This window comes from Aspergillus heteromorphus (assembly GCF_003184545.1).
Source record: "Aspergillus heteromorphus CBS 117.55 chromosome Unknown BO70scaffold_4, whole genome shotgun sequence".
NCBI lineage: Eukaryota > Fungi > Ascomycota > Eurotiomycetes > Eurotiales > Aspergillaceae > Aspergillus > Aspergillus heteromorphus.
The window spans coordinates 1,118,678-1,134,499 of NW_020290409.1; the positions used below are offsets into that span (position 1 = coordinate 1,118,678).

A 15,822-nucleotide genomic window follows, 5' to 3' on the forward strand; every position below is an offset into this window, starting at 1 on the left:
TCTCTCTCTTTCTTTCTTTTTTGTTGTATTGCCCCGTCGGGCCCATCTCGGACCACGTGACTGCCGGGGAGCCTCGGCATGTTTCCGCCCGGAAACCCCACGTTCGGCGCTGGAGCTGCCCTCCTCCTCCTCCTCCTCCTCCTCCTCCTCCTCGGTCAACTCCCTGTCTTCCCCTATTCTGTATCCATTCACAGCGACCTTTCCTCTCCTCCTGTGATATACGCATGGTAACACTATAACCGAATCGCCACACCCACACCCACACCCACACCCCCACCCCGCTACAACATGTCGTTCCTCGGTGGCGCCGAGTGCTCTACGGCGGGAAACCCGTTGACGCAGTTCACCAAGCATGTCCAGGATGATAAATCACTACAGCGCGACCGGCTGGTCGGACGCGGCCCGGGCGGCATGCAAGAGGGCATGCGGTCGCGGGGAATGATGGGGACACAAGATCAGGTACGAGTCGACAAGCCCAGCTGAATGACAGCCAAGCCAGCCAGTCAGTCTAACAAGTGATATCCGGAATGACCTACAGATGATGGACGAGTTCGCCCAACAACCCGGCCAAATACCCGGAGCCGCCCCTCAACCGTTTGCGATGGAACACCTCCGACGCGAGCTCGATCAGTTCCAGACCACCCCGCCCCGGACGGGCTCGCCGGGCTGGGCGGCTGAGTTCGACGCGAGTCAGCATGTCCGCATGGGGGCCACCCTTGCTGGGCCCAACGGTCCCGTGATGAACAACGGGGCGGGATTCACCCCGGCCGAGTTTGCACGGTTTCAGCAGCAGAGTCGAGCCGGTATACCGCAGACGGCGGGGTCCGTGCCGGCCGCCCAGTCCCCCATGCTCGGGGGGTATCAGCGCCCCATGGGCATGGGTGGGTATATGGGCATGGGGGGCATGGGGATGATGCATCAGCCGGGGTTTGGGCCGATGGGGATGCAGCAGCAGCAGCCGGCGGAAGCGGCGACGCAGGATAAGGGTAAAGGGCGGATGGTGGAGCTGGATGATGAGAACTGGGAGGCGCAGTTTGCGGAGATGGAGACGGTGGAGAATACCACGCTGGACGACGAGGCCAATGCCGCTGTCGAGGCGGAGCTGAATGATCTGGACAGGTCAGTTCCCTTTACCACCCGCCCCGGACAGGATCATGACTACGGGGCTTTTGAGAGCGTGTGGGAGAGGGTCCAAGCTGAGACCGCGTTCAATAGGAAACTGGCCGAGGGAGAGACGGATTTCAATATCGAGGAGAATCTCCACACGGGTGATATGGACGAGTGGGAAGGATTCGATACCCTGAACACTCGGTTCCGTAACCCTCAGCTGGGCGATTACATGTTCGAGGAGGATAACGTGTTCCGCAACGTGACCAATCCGTTCGAGGAGGGCGTCAAGATCATGCGGGAGGGTGGTAATCTCTCGCTGGCTGCCCTGGCGTTTGAGGCGGCGGTGCAGAAGGATCCCCAGCATGTGCAGGCCTGGACGATGCTGGGATCGGCTCAGGCGCAGAACGAGAAGGAACTGCCCGCGATCAGGGCGCTGGAGCAGGCCCTCAAGATCGACCCCAACAACCTGGACGCGCTGATGGGGCTGGCTGTCTCCTACACCAACGAGGGCTACGACTCCACCGCCTACCGCACCCTCGAGCACTGGCTCTCCGCCAAGTACCCCCAGATCATCGACCCCAAGGATGTGTCCTCGGATGCGGATCTGGGATTCACGGATCGGCAGCTTCTCCACGACCGGGTCACCGATCTGTTCATCCAGGCTGCGCAGCTGTCCCCGTCCGGAGCGCAGATGGACCCGGACGTGCAGGTCGGTCTGGGTGTCCTGTTCTACTGTGCGGAGGAGTACGACAAGGCGGTTGACTGTTTCTCGGCGGCGCTGGCGTCTACGGAGTCTGGCACGACGAACCAGCAGGAGCAGCTGCACCTGCTGTGGAACCGGCTCGGAGCCACGCTGGCCAACTCGGGCCGCTCCGAGGAGGCCATCGAGGCGTACGAGCAGGCGCTGAACATCAACCCCAACTTCGTGCGGGCGCGCTACAACCTGGGGGTTTCGTGCATCAACATCGGGTGCTTCCCGGAGGCGGCGCAGCACCTGCTGGGGGCGCTGTCGATGCACCGGGTGGTCGAGCAGGAGGGCCGCGAGCGGGCACGCGAGATCGTCGGAGGCGGCGACGGCGACATTGACGACGAGCAGCTGGAGCGCATGCTCCACGTCAGCCAGAACCAGAGCACCAACCTGTTCGACACGCTGCGGCGCGTGTTCACGCAGATGGGACGGCGGGATCTGTCCGACCAGGTGGTGGCGGGCATGGATGTGAATGTGTTCCGGAAGGAGTTTGAATTCTAGCTGGGATGATGCCATTTCGTCTGAGGAGGAGGATGATGATGACGATGATGTTTACTATAATTATACATAAGCCATGAAATTGTAGCCCGTTTGTATGTATGCAGGCAGGCAGGCAGCAGTGGGAGCCTGGGGTGTCTGCTGCGTCATCGGGGTTGTTGTGCCTCGGCATCGAACTTCCTCCAACTTCCCCAACCAACTCTTCCCCAGCTTTCTCTCCGCTTCATCTTCTGGACTGCTGAGCAGCCAGCCTTGGATCCATCCACACCCCACCACCATGGCTGCTGCATTCACCGGCGCTCAGCTCATTGCCCGGACGCTGCGCGATCTGGGGGTGACCGTGATCTTCGGCATAGTCGGCATCCCCGTGGTCGAGATTGCCGAAGAAGCCATCAACCTGGGCATTCGCTTCGTGGCCTTCCGCAACGAGCAGGCCTGCAGCTATGCCGCCAGCGTGTACGGCTATATGACGGGCCAGCCGGGCGTGTGCCTGGTGGTCGGAGGGCCCGGGGTTCTCCATACGATGGCCGGGGTAAGTCGTCTGTCTCGCTAGGCTGCCTTGGCCTGGGCTAACCTCATCCCATCCGGCCAGATCGGAAACGCGTCTGCGAACAACTTCCCTCTCCTCGTGCTCGCCGGCTCGGCCGAAACCACTGGCATCACCAAAGGAGCCTTCCAGGAGCTCGACGCCATCTCGCTCCTCACCCCGCACACCAAGCTCGCCGTCCGCGCCTCCTCCCTCGACTTCATCCCGGGCGCCGTCAAGAATGCCTACAGAACGTGCTGGTACGGTCGTCCCGGGCCGACCTTCGTCGACCTCCCTGCAGACATCATCCAGGGCAAATCCCCGTCTGGACACCGTCTCCCCGCACCAGAAACCCTGCGTGTGCCCTCGCCCCCGAAACCAGCCGGCGACCCGGCCTTGATCCTCAAAGCCGCGCAACTCCTCCGCACCGCCCGCTCGCCACTGCTCATCCTCGGGAAGGGCGCCGCCTACGCGCGCGCCGAACAGGGCATCAACCGCCTCGTCGAGCAAACGCAGATCCCCTTCCTCCCGACCCCGATGGGCAAGGGCGTCGTGCCGGACTCGCACCCGCTCAACGCCTCCAGCGCCCGCAGCGCCGCGCTCAAGAACGCCGACGTGGTCGTGGTCCTCGGCGCGCGCCTCAACTGGATCCTGCACTTCGGCGAGTCGCCCAAATGGTCCCCCACAGCCAAGATCATCCAGGTAGACATCAGCGCAGAGGAAATCGGACGCAACGCGGGCACCGCCGAGCTCGGGATCCTCGGGGACATCGGTCTGGTGGTGGACCAACTCGCCACGGCCCTGTCGAGCTGGAGATACGCCCCCGCCGTTGACGGGTTCCCCTCCGCGCTCGCCGCATCAGCGAAGAAGAACGAGGACAAGGCCCAGAAGGCCGCTCTGCGGGCCACCCCGCCCAACGCCCCGCTCACCTACCAGCGCGCATACCACCTCATCAAGACAACCCTCAACTCGCTGACCCCCTGCGAGGCCGGCAATATCGTGTATGTTTCCGAGGGCGCCAACACAATGGACATCTCCCGCTCGATCTTCCCGCTCAACCACCCCCGCCAGCGCCTCGACGCCGGCACGTACGCCACCATGGGCGTGGGTATGGGCTACATCGTCGCGGCGCACGAAGCATACAACGTCCCCGGATCCCCGCCCAAGAAGATCGTCGCCTTCGAAGGCGACAGCGCCTTCGGGTTTAGTGCAATGGAGATCGAGACGCTAGCCCGCTACCGCATCCCCGCGCTGATCTTCGTGATCAATAACTCGGGTATCTACCACGGGGACACCACGTCCGAGGACGCCTGGAGGACGCTCCAGCAGCAGACCATGGCGAATGATACCAAGTCGGATGAGGGGAAGAAGGGGCTTCGCTCGACGAGTCTGTTGTATGAGACGCGCTATGAGATGCTGGCGGAGATGTGTGGCGGGAAGGGGTATTTTGTAAGGAATGAGGAGGAGCTGGAGACGGCTACGCGTGAGGGCTTCCGGAGTGATGCTGTGACGGTGGTTAATGTGATTGTTGAGCCGGGCATCGGGAAGAAGATTGGGTTTGCGTGGCAGGGGGAGGCGAAGCTGTAGTTTCGCTGTAGGGTAGGAGGCGTAGGAGGTGTAGGTGTATATGGGATTTCAGAGATTCATAAGGGATATTTATAGATTTTTTTTTTACGTATGAGAGAATGACTATCGATAGCATATTGTTTAATTTATATACCGTATCCCCATCCCCACCCCATTAGCTATTCACGTACTCACCTACCTTGCAGACTACTTACTATATATAGTACCAATCAACTCACCCAACCTACTAGTCAACTTATTCCCATGAACTTGAACCCATCCTGAACTTAACCTGAACCCAACCTGAACCTCTTTAGTACTAGTTAACAACACGACACTACACCACGCAATTTGAAGAAAAAGAACAAACTAATACTACTCCCCCACATCCTCCTTTATACTATATATAGATGTATATATGTGTATATGTGTATATATATGTATGTATATCCTAATTCACTCCATTCAACTCATCCAACACCCTCGCCACCGCAACCGCCTTCTCCTCCCCAAACCTGCCCCCCACAATCTGCACGGTAATCGGCATCCCCTGTACCAGATCGACGTCATCTAAGTATTCACGGGATATCGTCAGCTCATATCACATCACCTCACCTCACCCTGTCTCCGTGAACTCAACAGTAGAAAGGAAGAAAGAAAGAAAGAAAGAAAGAAAGAAAGAAAGAAAGAAAGAAAGAAAGAAAGAAAGAAAGAAAATAGAGAGACGTACATTGACCCCAATTAAACCCATCCGCCACCCCCCTCACAACCGCCCCATGAGCAACCCAACTCTCCCACTCCTGCCCACCCGCCCCATCGAGATCCCTATCAGCAAAAGTAACCGGCACCGTGACGGCCGCGTAATCCAGCAGATTCCACAGCGCGGTATACCCGAGCCACTGGTGGCTCTTGACCCAGGTCTTGGGCGTGTAGCCCACCCAGGGGGTGACGGGCATGATCAGCGCGTCGATTTGGCTGGTCGTCCATTGGGTGAGGTATTGGGTTCGGTAGGTTTGGGTGGTTTTTTCGAGCTATTTTTTTTTTTTAATTAGTTGGGGTTGAGGGATATGTATAGTATTAGGTGTATATTAGGGTAGGGACATACCTCCTCCCGCTCAGCAATAGTCAACTCATCATCCGGGCCCCCCACCACCATCCCCTCGATCAGTGGCTCGCCGACGATATCACATAGATGGCGACAGTGGGCGCCGCCGTCGGCGAGGATGGATTTGGTCCAGAGGGCGGTGCCGGTTGTGTGGAGGGTTGTGTCCCATTCGATTACTATCCCATATCATAGATTCATCAGTTGTAGTTGTGTCATTGGTGGATTATGGTTGGGTTGTGTGGTGTTGTGTTCATGTTCGTGTTCATATATCTGGATGAAAGGAGAGAGAGAGAGAGAGAGAGAGAGAGAGAGAGAGAGAGAGAGAGGAGAGAAAGAATACCCTCATGCCCCGCATCCACCAACTTGCGCGCCGTCTCGCGCATTGCCCTCGCGATCGGCGGCTGGGGCTTCACCACCCCGTCATCATAGATGATCCCCAGCCGGAGTTTCCGGGCCGGTTTCGCGGCGAGGTCCCTGCGCCAGGGGATGGGGAGACAGGTGGGATCGAGGGTCCAGGGCTCGGAGTCCAGCAGGGATTGCATGAAGTGTTCGATTGTGGGGAGGCTGCGGGCCATGGGGCCGGCGACGGGGGGGACGAGGTAGTGTTGGTGTTGACTATTAGGTTGGTGTTAGTTTTGTTCATCTCTCTTTTTTTTTTTTTTTTTTACTATTATTTGGGGGTGGTTCATTGCATTCCATTCCACTCAATTCCATCCCATCTCGTCTGGATATGTGTTGTTTTGTTGGTAGGTGAAAGGTTGAAAGATGGATGAATGGATGGATGGATGGATGGATGGATAGATAATAGATGACATACAAAGAACAATCCCACGGCACGCGTCCCGCAGACGGACAGATCGAATACAACCCCTGAAGATTGGCAGGGATGCGAATCGAGCCACCGATATCCGTTCCTATACCGAGGACGCTGCCCCCCGTACCGACGAGGGCGCCTTCGCCCCCGGAACTGCCACCGGAGATGAGCTGCGCGTTGAAGGCGTTGACGGATTGACCGAAGACGTGGTTATAGGAGTCGGACATCTGCATTTTATGATCAGTGGGGTGGGATTATGTAGAGGTGGATGGTAGAGTAGAGGTATAGATGGGTATAGATGGGTATAGATGGGTATAGATGGGTATAGATGGGTATAGATGAGTATAGGTGAGTATAGAATGGGATATACCATCAAAGACTGCGGCACATTCGTCTTCACATACAACACGGCGCCCATCTTCTCGAGCAACGTGACAATCGAATCCGAGCTGGTCGCCGGTTTCCCACAGAGTCCTACCCAGCCTATAGTATGATCAACATGTTAGCCATCATCATCACCACCATCATCCACCCCCCTAACCAACAACTACAAAAAGATATAGCTGTAGCTGTAGCTGTAGCTGTAGCTATAGATATAGATAAAGATATACGAACCAACACTCGTATCCCACCCCTCCACATCAAACCGATCCTTCACCGACACCGGCAACCCATGCAACGGACCCACCGTCTCCCCGGTCCTCTCCAGCACCTCATCCAACTCCTTCGCCCTGGCCAGCGCCCTCTCAAAGAAGATCTCCGTCAGACACTTGGTCAGCTGCTGCGCGAGGGCCGCGCGCTTGCAGAAGGCCGTGGTCAGTTGCACGGAGGTGATCTCGCGGGAGGCGAGCTTGGCCAGTAGAGTGGGCGTGTCTGAGGTGGAGGTCCATTTGTGTTCGTCGGGGGTGAGGAGGTGGCTGGTTTGGATGGTGGTGAGGGGGTTTGTGTTGTTGGTGTTGTCTTCTGGGGTCGGGATGTGCCAGGCGGGCGGGATGGCGGCGAGTTGGGCGGCGCGCTTTTTGTACACGGTTGGTTTCCAGGGGGGGATGGTCATGTTGGATGGAGTTGTGGGTGGTTTCTTGGGTGGTTGTGGGATGGGGAGGGAGGGGGAAGGAGGGGAAGGAGGGGGAGGACTGGGGAGGGCTGGGGAGGCTTATAACCCGGTAGATGGAGGTTATCAAGATAGTTGGCCGCTGCCAATCACGACAAGCAGGGTCTATCAGCACACAGCCTCGTATCTACCCCGATAGTTGAATCAAACATCAGTTGATGCGGGGAGATCCCCGATGTTTGTTCCCCTCACGCTCGGATGGCCAGTCCAGACCAGACCAGGTCCACGACTCGGCCGAGGCCCGTCCAGATACAGACCACCAGACACACGCGAACCCAGTCAGAACCTGCAGATAATATCATAATATAATATAATATAATATAATACACTACCCTACACTACACCGTCATCAACATGCTGGCGTTCTTGTACCAGCCCAACAACGGGTTCTCGCCGTTCTTCGTCTCCGTATCTTCAATATACGCCCACCGCTCCACAAAGTCGCCGTGACTGACCACCTGCGTCAGCTTGCCCGTGATCGCCCGGTACAGGTCCTCGATCATGTTGAAGTCCGTCGGGAAGAAGATGTCGAAGTAGCCTTGGTACACCTGCGCCACCGTTAGAGAGATGATGACGAAGCAAAAACAAGAAGAATATCTTACAAAAGGTGTCGACACCGGCACCGTCCGCCGCTTATACCGCGTCTGCACCACCGGCGCGTTCGTCCCTGGCACCGCATCCGGCAGCGAGCTGAAGTCACTGGCGATCAGCCGATGCGCCGGGAAGTACGTGTTCAGGATGTCGAAGAACTGCATCAGCCGCGTGGGGATGTACTCGGGCGGCGTGTAGCGGTACTTCTCCTGGAACGGCAGATGGCTGCGCAGCCGCCGCAGAGGCATCGCCAGACTGCCGCCGGGGCGCCCGTCGCCCTCCGCGCCGCCGCCTGCCGCACGCGCAGGAACCGCTTGGCCACCGGGTCCAGCTGGCTGTTGTAGTACTCGTGGAACTCGCCGTCGGCGTCGATCAGCACGCCGCCCTGCTGCGGCAGACCGGTGCGGGTGTCGAACCGGATGGCGTCGTGGGAGAAGTTGTCGAACACCTCGAGGGCGAGGAAGAAGCAGGGCGAGTGGACGTAGGTGTCCCAGTCGAAGATGGAGCGGTTGACGATCTCGACGTGGTCGCGATGGCCCGCGGCGTCCAGCGAGGCCGTCAGGTTCTGCATCTGCAGCGAGGCCAGCGCGGGCGAGATCTCGATGATCTTGAACTTGGTCCGCTGGTACACCTCGTAGTCGGTGTCGCGGATGTAGTCCAGGATGTTCATCATCAGCGTGCCGTTGCCCGCCCCCATCTCGTATATGATCAGGTCGTGGTACGGGTACAGCGTCAGCTTGTAGTTCGACACCAGGTACCGCGCAATCGTCTCGCCGTAGTACGGCCGGAACAGCTCCGTCGGCGTGTGCCACAGCTGTCGCGACTCGTCCGGGTGCTCCGCGTCCAGCCGGTCCTCGAACTCCTCGTACCGCTGGCCCAGCATCCGGTGGAAGGCCGGTCCGTCCTCGATCTCGTTGAAGTAGAACGGGTCGCCCGGGCTGAAGATCGTCGCGTGTTTCGAGAAGTAGCCGTAGTTCATGTTGTATAAGCTGTCTGCACCCGCCAGACCCCGGATTAGCGGTCATTCCCTCTCAACCACCACCCCCCTCCCCAAAAGAAAGCCAGACATACCATCAATAAACTCCCTCGTCAACATCTTGACCTGTTTGGGCCTCTCCCTCCCCCTGCGTATCTCCTTCGCCGTAACCAGCGGCGTCGACCGCAGCTCCTCCGTGAGGAGATCGTAGTCCTTGCGAACGAACTCGCGTCGATTCCAAAGCACCCCGGACGTGACATCCTGCTTCTTGGCCTCCTTATCCTCCTTCTTGCCCGTCAGTCGCGTCAGGAACGGGCGACATTGCTGGCGTGCGGCGGGCGTGGCCAGGCGCGCATAGCCCGGGCGGCGGGCTGCCGAGGAGCGCAGCGATGACCGACAGGCGGGATGGCGGAAGAGCTGACGGAACAGCTGGTTGAGGACGGGGGAGTCCATGGACTTAAGTACTTTGTACTAGACTGGGGGGCATGAATTGGGTGTGGTTGGTGTGGTTGGTTGGTTGGGGGAGAAGAGAGAGTGAGAGAGACAGACAGACAAGTGCCCGCAAATCACTGGATCAGCGTAGCGGAGAGCGGCTCTGGAAGAAGAAGAAGAGCAGAAGTTGGCCCGAGCGTCGCTTTTCTCCGTCCGCAACACCGAATCTCCTTCAATTCGGGAATAATTCAAGCAACCTCCTCACCAATTTTTGACCCACCAAACTGGTCCAACTGGTCCAACTGGTCCCACTGGTCCCAGTAAGCCAAAATGGACGACCACGCGCGCGTCTGCATCGGCACGGCCTTTGTCGCGGGCGTCCTGCTCACCCTGGGCTTCAAGGATCTGGTCTACCCCGAGCTGGAACGCCGCGTGCGGGAGTATCAGCTGTCGCAGTCGGACTCACAGTCGGACTCACAGTCCTCGTCGCCAGCATGGTCAGACTCCCCGGACGATGCATTAAGTGCTAGACCTGGTCCGCCGGCCATCGCGGAGGGTATCGAGGGGTGTATCGGGAACACGCCGTTGTTCAGGATCAAGTCGCTGTCGGATGCGACGGGGTGTGAGATTCTGGGGAAGGCGGAGGTAGGTTCTTCTTTTCTTCTACTGAGGAGTATTATGATGGAGGTTTGTTTCCACGGCGGACGTAGCTGACAGTGCCAGTTTCTAAACGGAGCCGGACAGAGCTCCAAGGATCGCGTGGCGCTGAGTATGATTCAAATAGTATGTATGCGTCTGTCTATGGACAATCCCCCACTCACGATCCACAGGCCGAAGAGCATGGCATCCTGAGCCCGCACTCGGGCGACACGATCTACGAGGGCACGTCCGGGTCAACGGGGATCTCGTTGGCGTCCCTGGCCCGCGCCAAAGGCTATCTCGCGCATATGTTCGTCTCCGTAGTCTATATGTACAGTCTCGTATGCTGACCCTCCCAGCTGTATGCCATCCGACCAAGCGATCGAAAAGTCCAACCTGCTCCTGAAACTGGGCGCCATCGTGGACCGCGTCCCCCCCGCCCCCATCGTCGAGAAAGACAACTTCGTCAACCGCGCGCGGGCTCTGGCGCAGGCCCAGACCGCGTCCGCCGCCCAGGGCACGGGCTTCTTCGCCGACCAGTTCGAGAACGAGGCCAACTGGCGCGCCCACTTCAGCGGCACGGGGCCTGAGATCTATGCGCAGTGCGACGGCCGGCTGGACGCGTTCGTTGCGGGCGCGGGGACGGGCGGCACGATCTCCGGCGTGGCCCTCTTCCTGAAACCCAAGATCCCCAACTTGCATGTCGTGCTGGCGGACCCGCAGGGCAGCGGGCTGTACAACCGGGTCCGCTTTGGCGTCATGTTTGATTACAAGGAGCGGGAGGGCACGCGGAGACGGAGACAGGTCGATACCATCGTCGAGGGCATCGGGATCAACCGGGTGACCGCGAATTTCGAGGCGGGCAAAGAGCTAGTCGACGACGCTGTCAGGGTGACCGACGCCCAGGCGCTGGCCATGGCGCGGTGGCTGGTCGAGAAGGACGGCCTCTTTGTCGGCAGTAGCAGCGCCGTGAACTGTAAGTGTCGTCTGAGATGCATGCCTGCGGAGCCATGTGCTAATTGCCTCCAGGTTTTGCCGCTGTCAAGACCGCCATGAAGCTCGGTCCTGGCCACCGGATCGTGACGGTGCTGTCGGACTCTGGGTCCAGGCATCTGTCCCGGTTCTGGGCCAAGGCCGGAGATGTTGGTGGCGCCGTAGATACGCAGCTCGAGGACGTCCTCAATGCACAAGATGACCAATAGGAACCGTACCGCGGGGGTTGGGCCATGAAGCCGTCGGGGATAAGGAGGCAGAGGTGAAAGAACCAGCTCGGGCCCGGGCGACCCCTGCCTGGTCCTTGCTCGCGCCCCTGGGCTGGCCTGTCACCGGGCTGGCCGCCATGGCTGAAGCTGATGCTAGTGTCCGGTCCGGCTAGAAATCAATCCGGGCACCTGGTTTCACGCTCGGCCTTACCCGGACTGCTGTCACCCATCGCCAGTGGGTCGTGCCGGCATCTGGGAGGATGCGTGCGCGAGACGATCTCCGCACTGACTGGCTGCATGTCAGCCATCAGCATCGCATCCTGGCTCGGGCGCCGCCCACCCGCCTCATGATTTGTCCTTGCCCATCGATCTGGTCGCCGTCTTGCCGTCTCCTTTGTGCGGAACGTCCGCCTCCCCGGCCCAGCGTCGCAATAGCTCGAACTCGATCTCCGGATGGGGACGCCCGCGCAGCTCTGCACGGATGGTGGGCCAGGCCAGCCCTCGTTGCTCCGCCAGTTGGTCCAATTTCTCCCGCTCCGGCCCCGTCCACGGCCGGGTTAACGGGGACGGGTTCGCTCGGCGATCGATCCAGTGTATACGATGCCAGTTTTGCAGCTGGGTCACCGTTTTTTGCGGTAGCTGGGCGAGGATCTCGCTCCACTTCTTGCTCTGTCCTATCTTCAGCGTAGCAATCAACCGGGCCTCATCGGGGCTCATGTACGTCCTGGAACGTTTCTTTGTAGGCGACGGATCGTCATCGACCGTTGTTGCATCCTCCGTAGGCGCCTCCCCTGTAGCGACAGAAGGGTTGGGCTTGGCCGCAGACGTAGTGACCGGGTTTGTCTGCGTGCCCCCGGCACGAGGGTCTGCCTGATCGGGTCGTCCCTCTGGCTTGGAGAGAAGAAGCTGTTTCAGATGGACGATGTAGTCTGCGGGAGCAAAGTATTGCTGGCAGTGGTCGCACTGTTCTTCTTCCGCACGACTGCTCACCGAAAGAACGCCCTTGGCCTTCCCTTGTCGAACCCCGGACCCCCCCGGCCCTTCCCCTTTCCCCCCTTTGGGCGTCGGTGAGGGCTCGTAGTCCTCCTGCAACGGGTCGTCGGATTCGTCCCCGGCCGGAGTCTCTGCAAAGGACCAGTCGCACACGACGGGGCTGGAGTGATGCTTCCTCTGGGCCTGGGGGTTCCTCGCGCGAGTCTTCTGCGCGGATGATCCCCGTCGCGAGGACCAAGGCAGCGCCCACAGCGAGCCAGTGCCCGGTGGAGACTGGGAGCGCACAATATTGCGGGACGGTGCCGGACGTGACCTATTCACTCTAGGTGTAGAAAACCCCCCGCTTATTTCAGGAACGCGCCATATAGCCTCCACCGCCTCACTGAATTTGACTCTCTTGGATTGGGCGGATGCTTCAGCCGCAGGATTTGCTTTTTCGCTGCCAGCCTTACTTGGAGCGTATGCCATGGCCTGTCGGGCCCGAGAGGCGCCCGCGTCGTTCTGGACGCATACTGCCGTGTCCAGCAGCGAGTCCACGCTCGAGCGGTCGTCATTGGCTGCTTCGTCCGTCGGGGTCTGGCTTGACTGGGCCGCGACCAGTCCTGTTTGCGATGGCATCGCGGCCGCCGGTGGAGGAACGCCATCACCGCCGGTTTCTGCATCGGCGTGATGAAGATGGCTGTAGCCGTCGTCGCCTGCTTCCTCCTGGTCGGGAGGTGCAGCCAGGTCCGTCTCGAACAGCCAACCACTCCCCTCGCCAGTGTCATCTTCTCCGTCCATTGCCTGGATGTGGCCATTGTTGATGACTATCTTTCCGGACTGTAAATCGATTTCGTCGCCCACCTCCGTAAAGTCCTTGCCGTATTTTTCAAAAATGCCCTCGAAGATCGACTTCAGGCGGAGGTCATTCTGGGCGCGCGCTTCGTGAATGTCGATGTCGTCGGCCTCGCCCTCTGGTTCCACGGTTGTGGAGAGGCGCGGCCGTTTTGCAGGCCTCTCCATGGTTTGTTGCAGCGTGAATGGAATTGGGAAGCTGGGTGGGAATTAACCGAGGTAGATTTCGAGAATTCTAGGCCGTGAGGGTTGACCGGGTGACACGGTTGGGGGGGAGGTACTTGGTGGTGGTACTTCTGGGGAAGCTTCGTGAGGTGTCAGTAATTGGGAGGAGATGCGCGTAGGAGAGATGAAGTTGACAGGAAGGAGATGACGAGGGAGGAGTGGAGTGGTGGATGATTGAGTAACAGAGTAACAGCAGAGAGGACAGACAGTCAGGACAGGCTGCAAACTCCATCGACATACATACCACTACCACTTGGTGTCTGTTCCAGCAACTGTGTGGCTGCGATTGTACTGCAAGCTGCATTGACTGCATTCAATATTCCATGGGGAATGGCAATCGGTTGAATCTGCATCAAACAAACAGAAGAGTCAAACGCGGTGCGCGGGTTGGCGCATGACGTCGCGCCCGTGAATCGAAGACCCGACAGACGGCCTGCAACTCCAAACTCCCTCCCTTCCTCCTTCCTCCCTCTTCCCCCCTTCCATCGCTATTCAACACCAGAATGCATGAGACGCTACCATGTATTGCCAGAAGTGTCGGACGCCCTTGAAGCTGGATGGCTCGCTGGAGTCTCTCAACCCCGCCGCTTTCGACTTGCTGGTCGGTGAGTAGCCCACTACCTTACCAACCACCTTATCTCCCCCTCCGCATCCTCCTAACCAGACACCCCCAGGCTCAACAGGTAAATCACTTCCGGACCAGCCGGGACCAGCTCCTGCATCTCGACCGTCCTATCCGCAAGACCGACGAGAGCTCTACGACCGAGCCTCCAAGCATGCCACCACCCCCGTCTATCGCCGATCGATCCCGCCCCCCCGCCAGCCCGCCAGGCTGGGCCGCGGGGATAGTGGCAACATGTCCTTTGTCATGCTGACGGAGTCCCAGGTTGGGCTACCGCATGGCGTCTCCGGTGCCAACGGCGACAGCCCGTCCACGAGCAAACGCCCCGCCAACCCTCCGACTAATGATCGCGGGGCGGATGAGGGATCGTTCGCGGAGCAGGTCGAACGGACCAGCCGGTTGTTCGACATCATATCCTCGCGCTCCGACATTGACCACCCCATCTGCACGGAATGCACCGAGATGGTCGTGGACGGCTTACAGCAACGACTGGTAGATTCCACCAAGGAGCGGGACGCGTATATCTCCTTCCTGCGCAACCTGAACGCCTCCGTGCCGACGGCGGAAGAGCTTGAGGCAGCCCAGAAGTCCCTGCAGGAAACCCTGGACGCGGAACAAGCAGCCTTTGAGGAGCTCCTTGCGTTGGAGAAGGAAAAGGCGGCCTTGGACGAGGAGATCGCCGGGCTTGAAGAGGAATCGCGCCAGCTGGACCTGGAGGAAGAGAAGTTCTGGCGCGACCGCAACTCGTTTGCCTTGGATCTGTCGGATTTCCAGAACGAACGCGACGCCCTGAATATGAAATACGACCATGATTCCCGTCAGCTGGAGAGACTACAGCGCACCAATGTATACAACGACGCCTTCTGCATCGGGCATGACGGCTTCTTTGGAACAATCAACGGTCTACGGCTGGGTCGCTTGACGAACCCATCGGTGGACTGGCCCGAAATCAATGCGGCCTGGGGCCAGACCGCTCTCCTGCTGGCCACCATCGCCGACAAGCTGGGCTTCCAGTTCCAAGGCTACCAGATCAAGCCGCTGGGCTCTACGTCGAAAATCGAGAAGATCGAGCAGCCCCGACCGTCTCCGGCCCAGTCCGCGCTGGGGGGAACGGCGACGTCCGCGGCCCCGAAGATCACCCTCCTCGACCTTTACTCGTCCGGCGAGCTGCCACTAAATCTCCCGTGGCTTCACCGCCGGTTTGATGCAGGAATGGTGGCGTTCCTGGAATGTTTACGTCAACTAGGCGAATTTGTGGAGAAGACGCCGACCCCCTCAAATCGTCGGGGCGCCAACGCCAACGCCACGGTGCCTGGGTTGAAGCTCCCGTACACCATCAAACGCGATAAGATTGGCGACGCCAGCATCAAGCTGGGCTTCAACCAGAACGACGAGACCTGGACCCGGGCGTGCAAGTACACCCTGACCTGTTGTAAGTTTCTGCTGGCGCATGCTAGCAACGTTGCTAGTGCCGGCTCCAGCAACTCCGCTGCGGTGGCCGCTGCGGCGGTTGCAGCAGGCGAGCAGGCCGGGGTGCCCGCGCCCAGCCCGACACCTCCTAAGTGAAGCTAGCCTTTGGGATAGACCGACAGTGTGCGGGATTAAATGGACTGCAGCCTCCCCGCCTTGAGTAGCCATGGCAGGTGCCCTACTGGTTGACGGTCCCGGGATGAGGAGGGGGGACAGTGGCTCCCATTATCGATGCGGCTGACAGTGGGACGTTGGGGATATGGTTCCTTCTCGGCACCGCAGCAGCTGCCCGGGGTACATGGAGGGAGGACAGCGGCCGGGTGAGCTGGCGGGATGGCATCGCCGCATGTATCCAGCCAG

General features: G+C 59.4%; 5 protein-coding genes across 5 annotated transcripts; 3 read left to right on the forward strand and 2 right to left on the reverse strand.

The window, feature by feature from the left end:
• Nucleotides 1-288: 288 nt before the first annotated feature.
• On the forward strand, nucleotides 289-4,469 carry BO70DRAFT_369026 (indolepyruvate decarboxylase family protein; the record flags this gene model as incomplete). The annotated part of the gene is made up of 4 exons (XM_025544654.1): nucleotides 289-459; nucleotides 539-2,269; nucleotides 2,607-2,888; nucleotides 2,949-4,469. 4 exons carry the CDS (start codon nucleotides 289-291, stop codon nucleotides 4,467-4,469), a joined length of 3,705 nt encoding a protein of 1,234 aa, XP_025402473.1.
• A 430-nt stretch (nucleotides 4,470-4,899) lies between these two features.
• On the reverse strand, nucleotides 4,900-9,165 carry BO70DRAFT_369027 (amidase signature enzyme; the record flags this gene model as incomplete). The annotated part of the gene is made up of 11 exons (XM_025544655.1): nucleotides 4,900-5,018; nucleotides 5,179-5,479; nucleotides 5,554-5,729; nucleotides 5,894-6,168; nucleotides 6,422-6,594; nucleotides 6,738-6,850; nucleotides 6,983-7,445; nucleotides 7,916-8,026; nucleotides 8,081-8,278; nucleotides 8,326-9,062; nucleotides 9,141-9,165. The coding sequence occupies 11 exons, from the start codon at nucleotides 9,163-9,165 to the stop codon at nucleotides 4,900-4,902; spliced, it is 2,691 nt and encodes an 896-aa protein (XP_025402474.1).
• Nucleotides 9,166-9,704: 539 nt separating this feature from the next.
• BO70DRAFT_164820 (putative cysteine synthase) lies at nucleotides 9,705-11,491 on the forward strand. Its single transcript, XM_025538316.1, has 5 exons — nucleotides 9,705-10,122; nucleotides 10,201-10,260; nucleotides 10,308-10,426; nucleotides 10,476-11,092; nucleotides 11,146-11,491. Exons 1-5 carry the CDS (start codon nucleotides 9,808-9,810, stop codon nucleotides 11,316-11,318), a joined length of 1,284 nt encoding a protein of 427 aa, XP_025402475.1. The 5' UTR covers nucleotides 9,705-9,807; the 3' UTR covers nucleotides 11,319-11,491.
• A 172-nt stretch (nucleotides 11,492-11,663) lies between these two features.
• On the reverse strand, nucleotides 11,664-13,313 carry BO70DRAFT_285601 (Myb-like DNA-binding domain protein; the record flags this gene model as incomplete). Its single annotated transcript, XM_025539169.1, has 1 exon — nucleotides 11,664-13,313. The coding sequence occupies one exon, from the start codon at nucleotides 13,311-13,313 to the stop codon at nucleotides 11,664-11,666; it is 1,650 nt and encodes a 549-aa protein (XP_025402476.1).
• A 551-nt stretch (nucleotides 13,314-13,864) lies between these two features.
• Nucleotides 13,865-15,558, forward strand: BO70DRAFT_426918 (beclin 1; the record flags this gene model as incomplete). The annotated part of the gene is made up of 2 exons (XM_025547840.1): nucleotides 13,865-13,975; nucleotides 14,045-15,558. Exons 1-2 carry the CDS (start codon nucleotides 13,891-13,893, stop codon nucleotides 15,556-15,558), a joined length of 1,599 nt encoding a protein of 532 aa, XP_025402477.1. The 5' UTR covers nucleotides 13,865-13,890.
• Nucleotides 15,559-15,822: the final 264 nt, after the last annotated feature.

What these genes read in the sequence shown, in the direction of transcription:
- BO70DRAFT_164820 (XM_025538316.1), top strand. Translation starts at nt 9,808, where the DNA reads ATGGACGACCACGCGCGCGTCTGCATCGGCACGGCCTTTGTCGCGGGC. An exon ending in AAAGGCTATCTCGCGCATAT is followed by an intron (nt 10,427 to 10,475) that starts GTTCGTCTCCGT and finishes TGACCCTCCCAG; the next exon opens with CTGTATGCCATCCGACCAAG. An exon ending in CAGTAGCAGCGCCGTGAACT is followed by an intron (nt 11,093 to 11,145) that starts GTAAGTGTCGTC and finishes AATTGCCTCCAG; the next exon opens with GTTTTGCCGCTGTCAAGACC.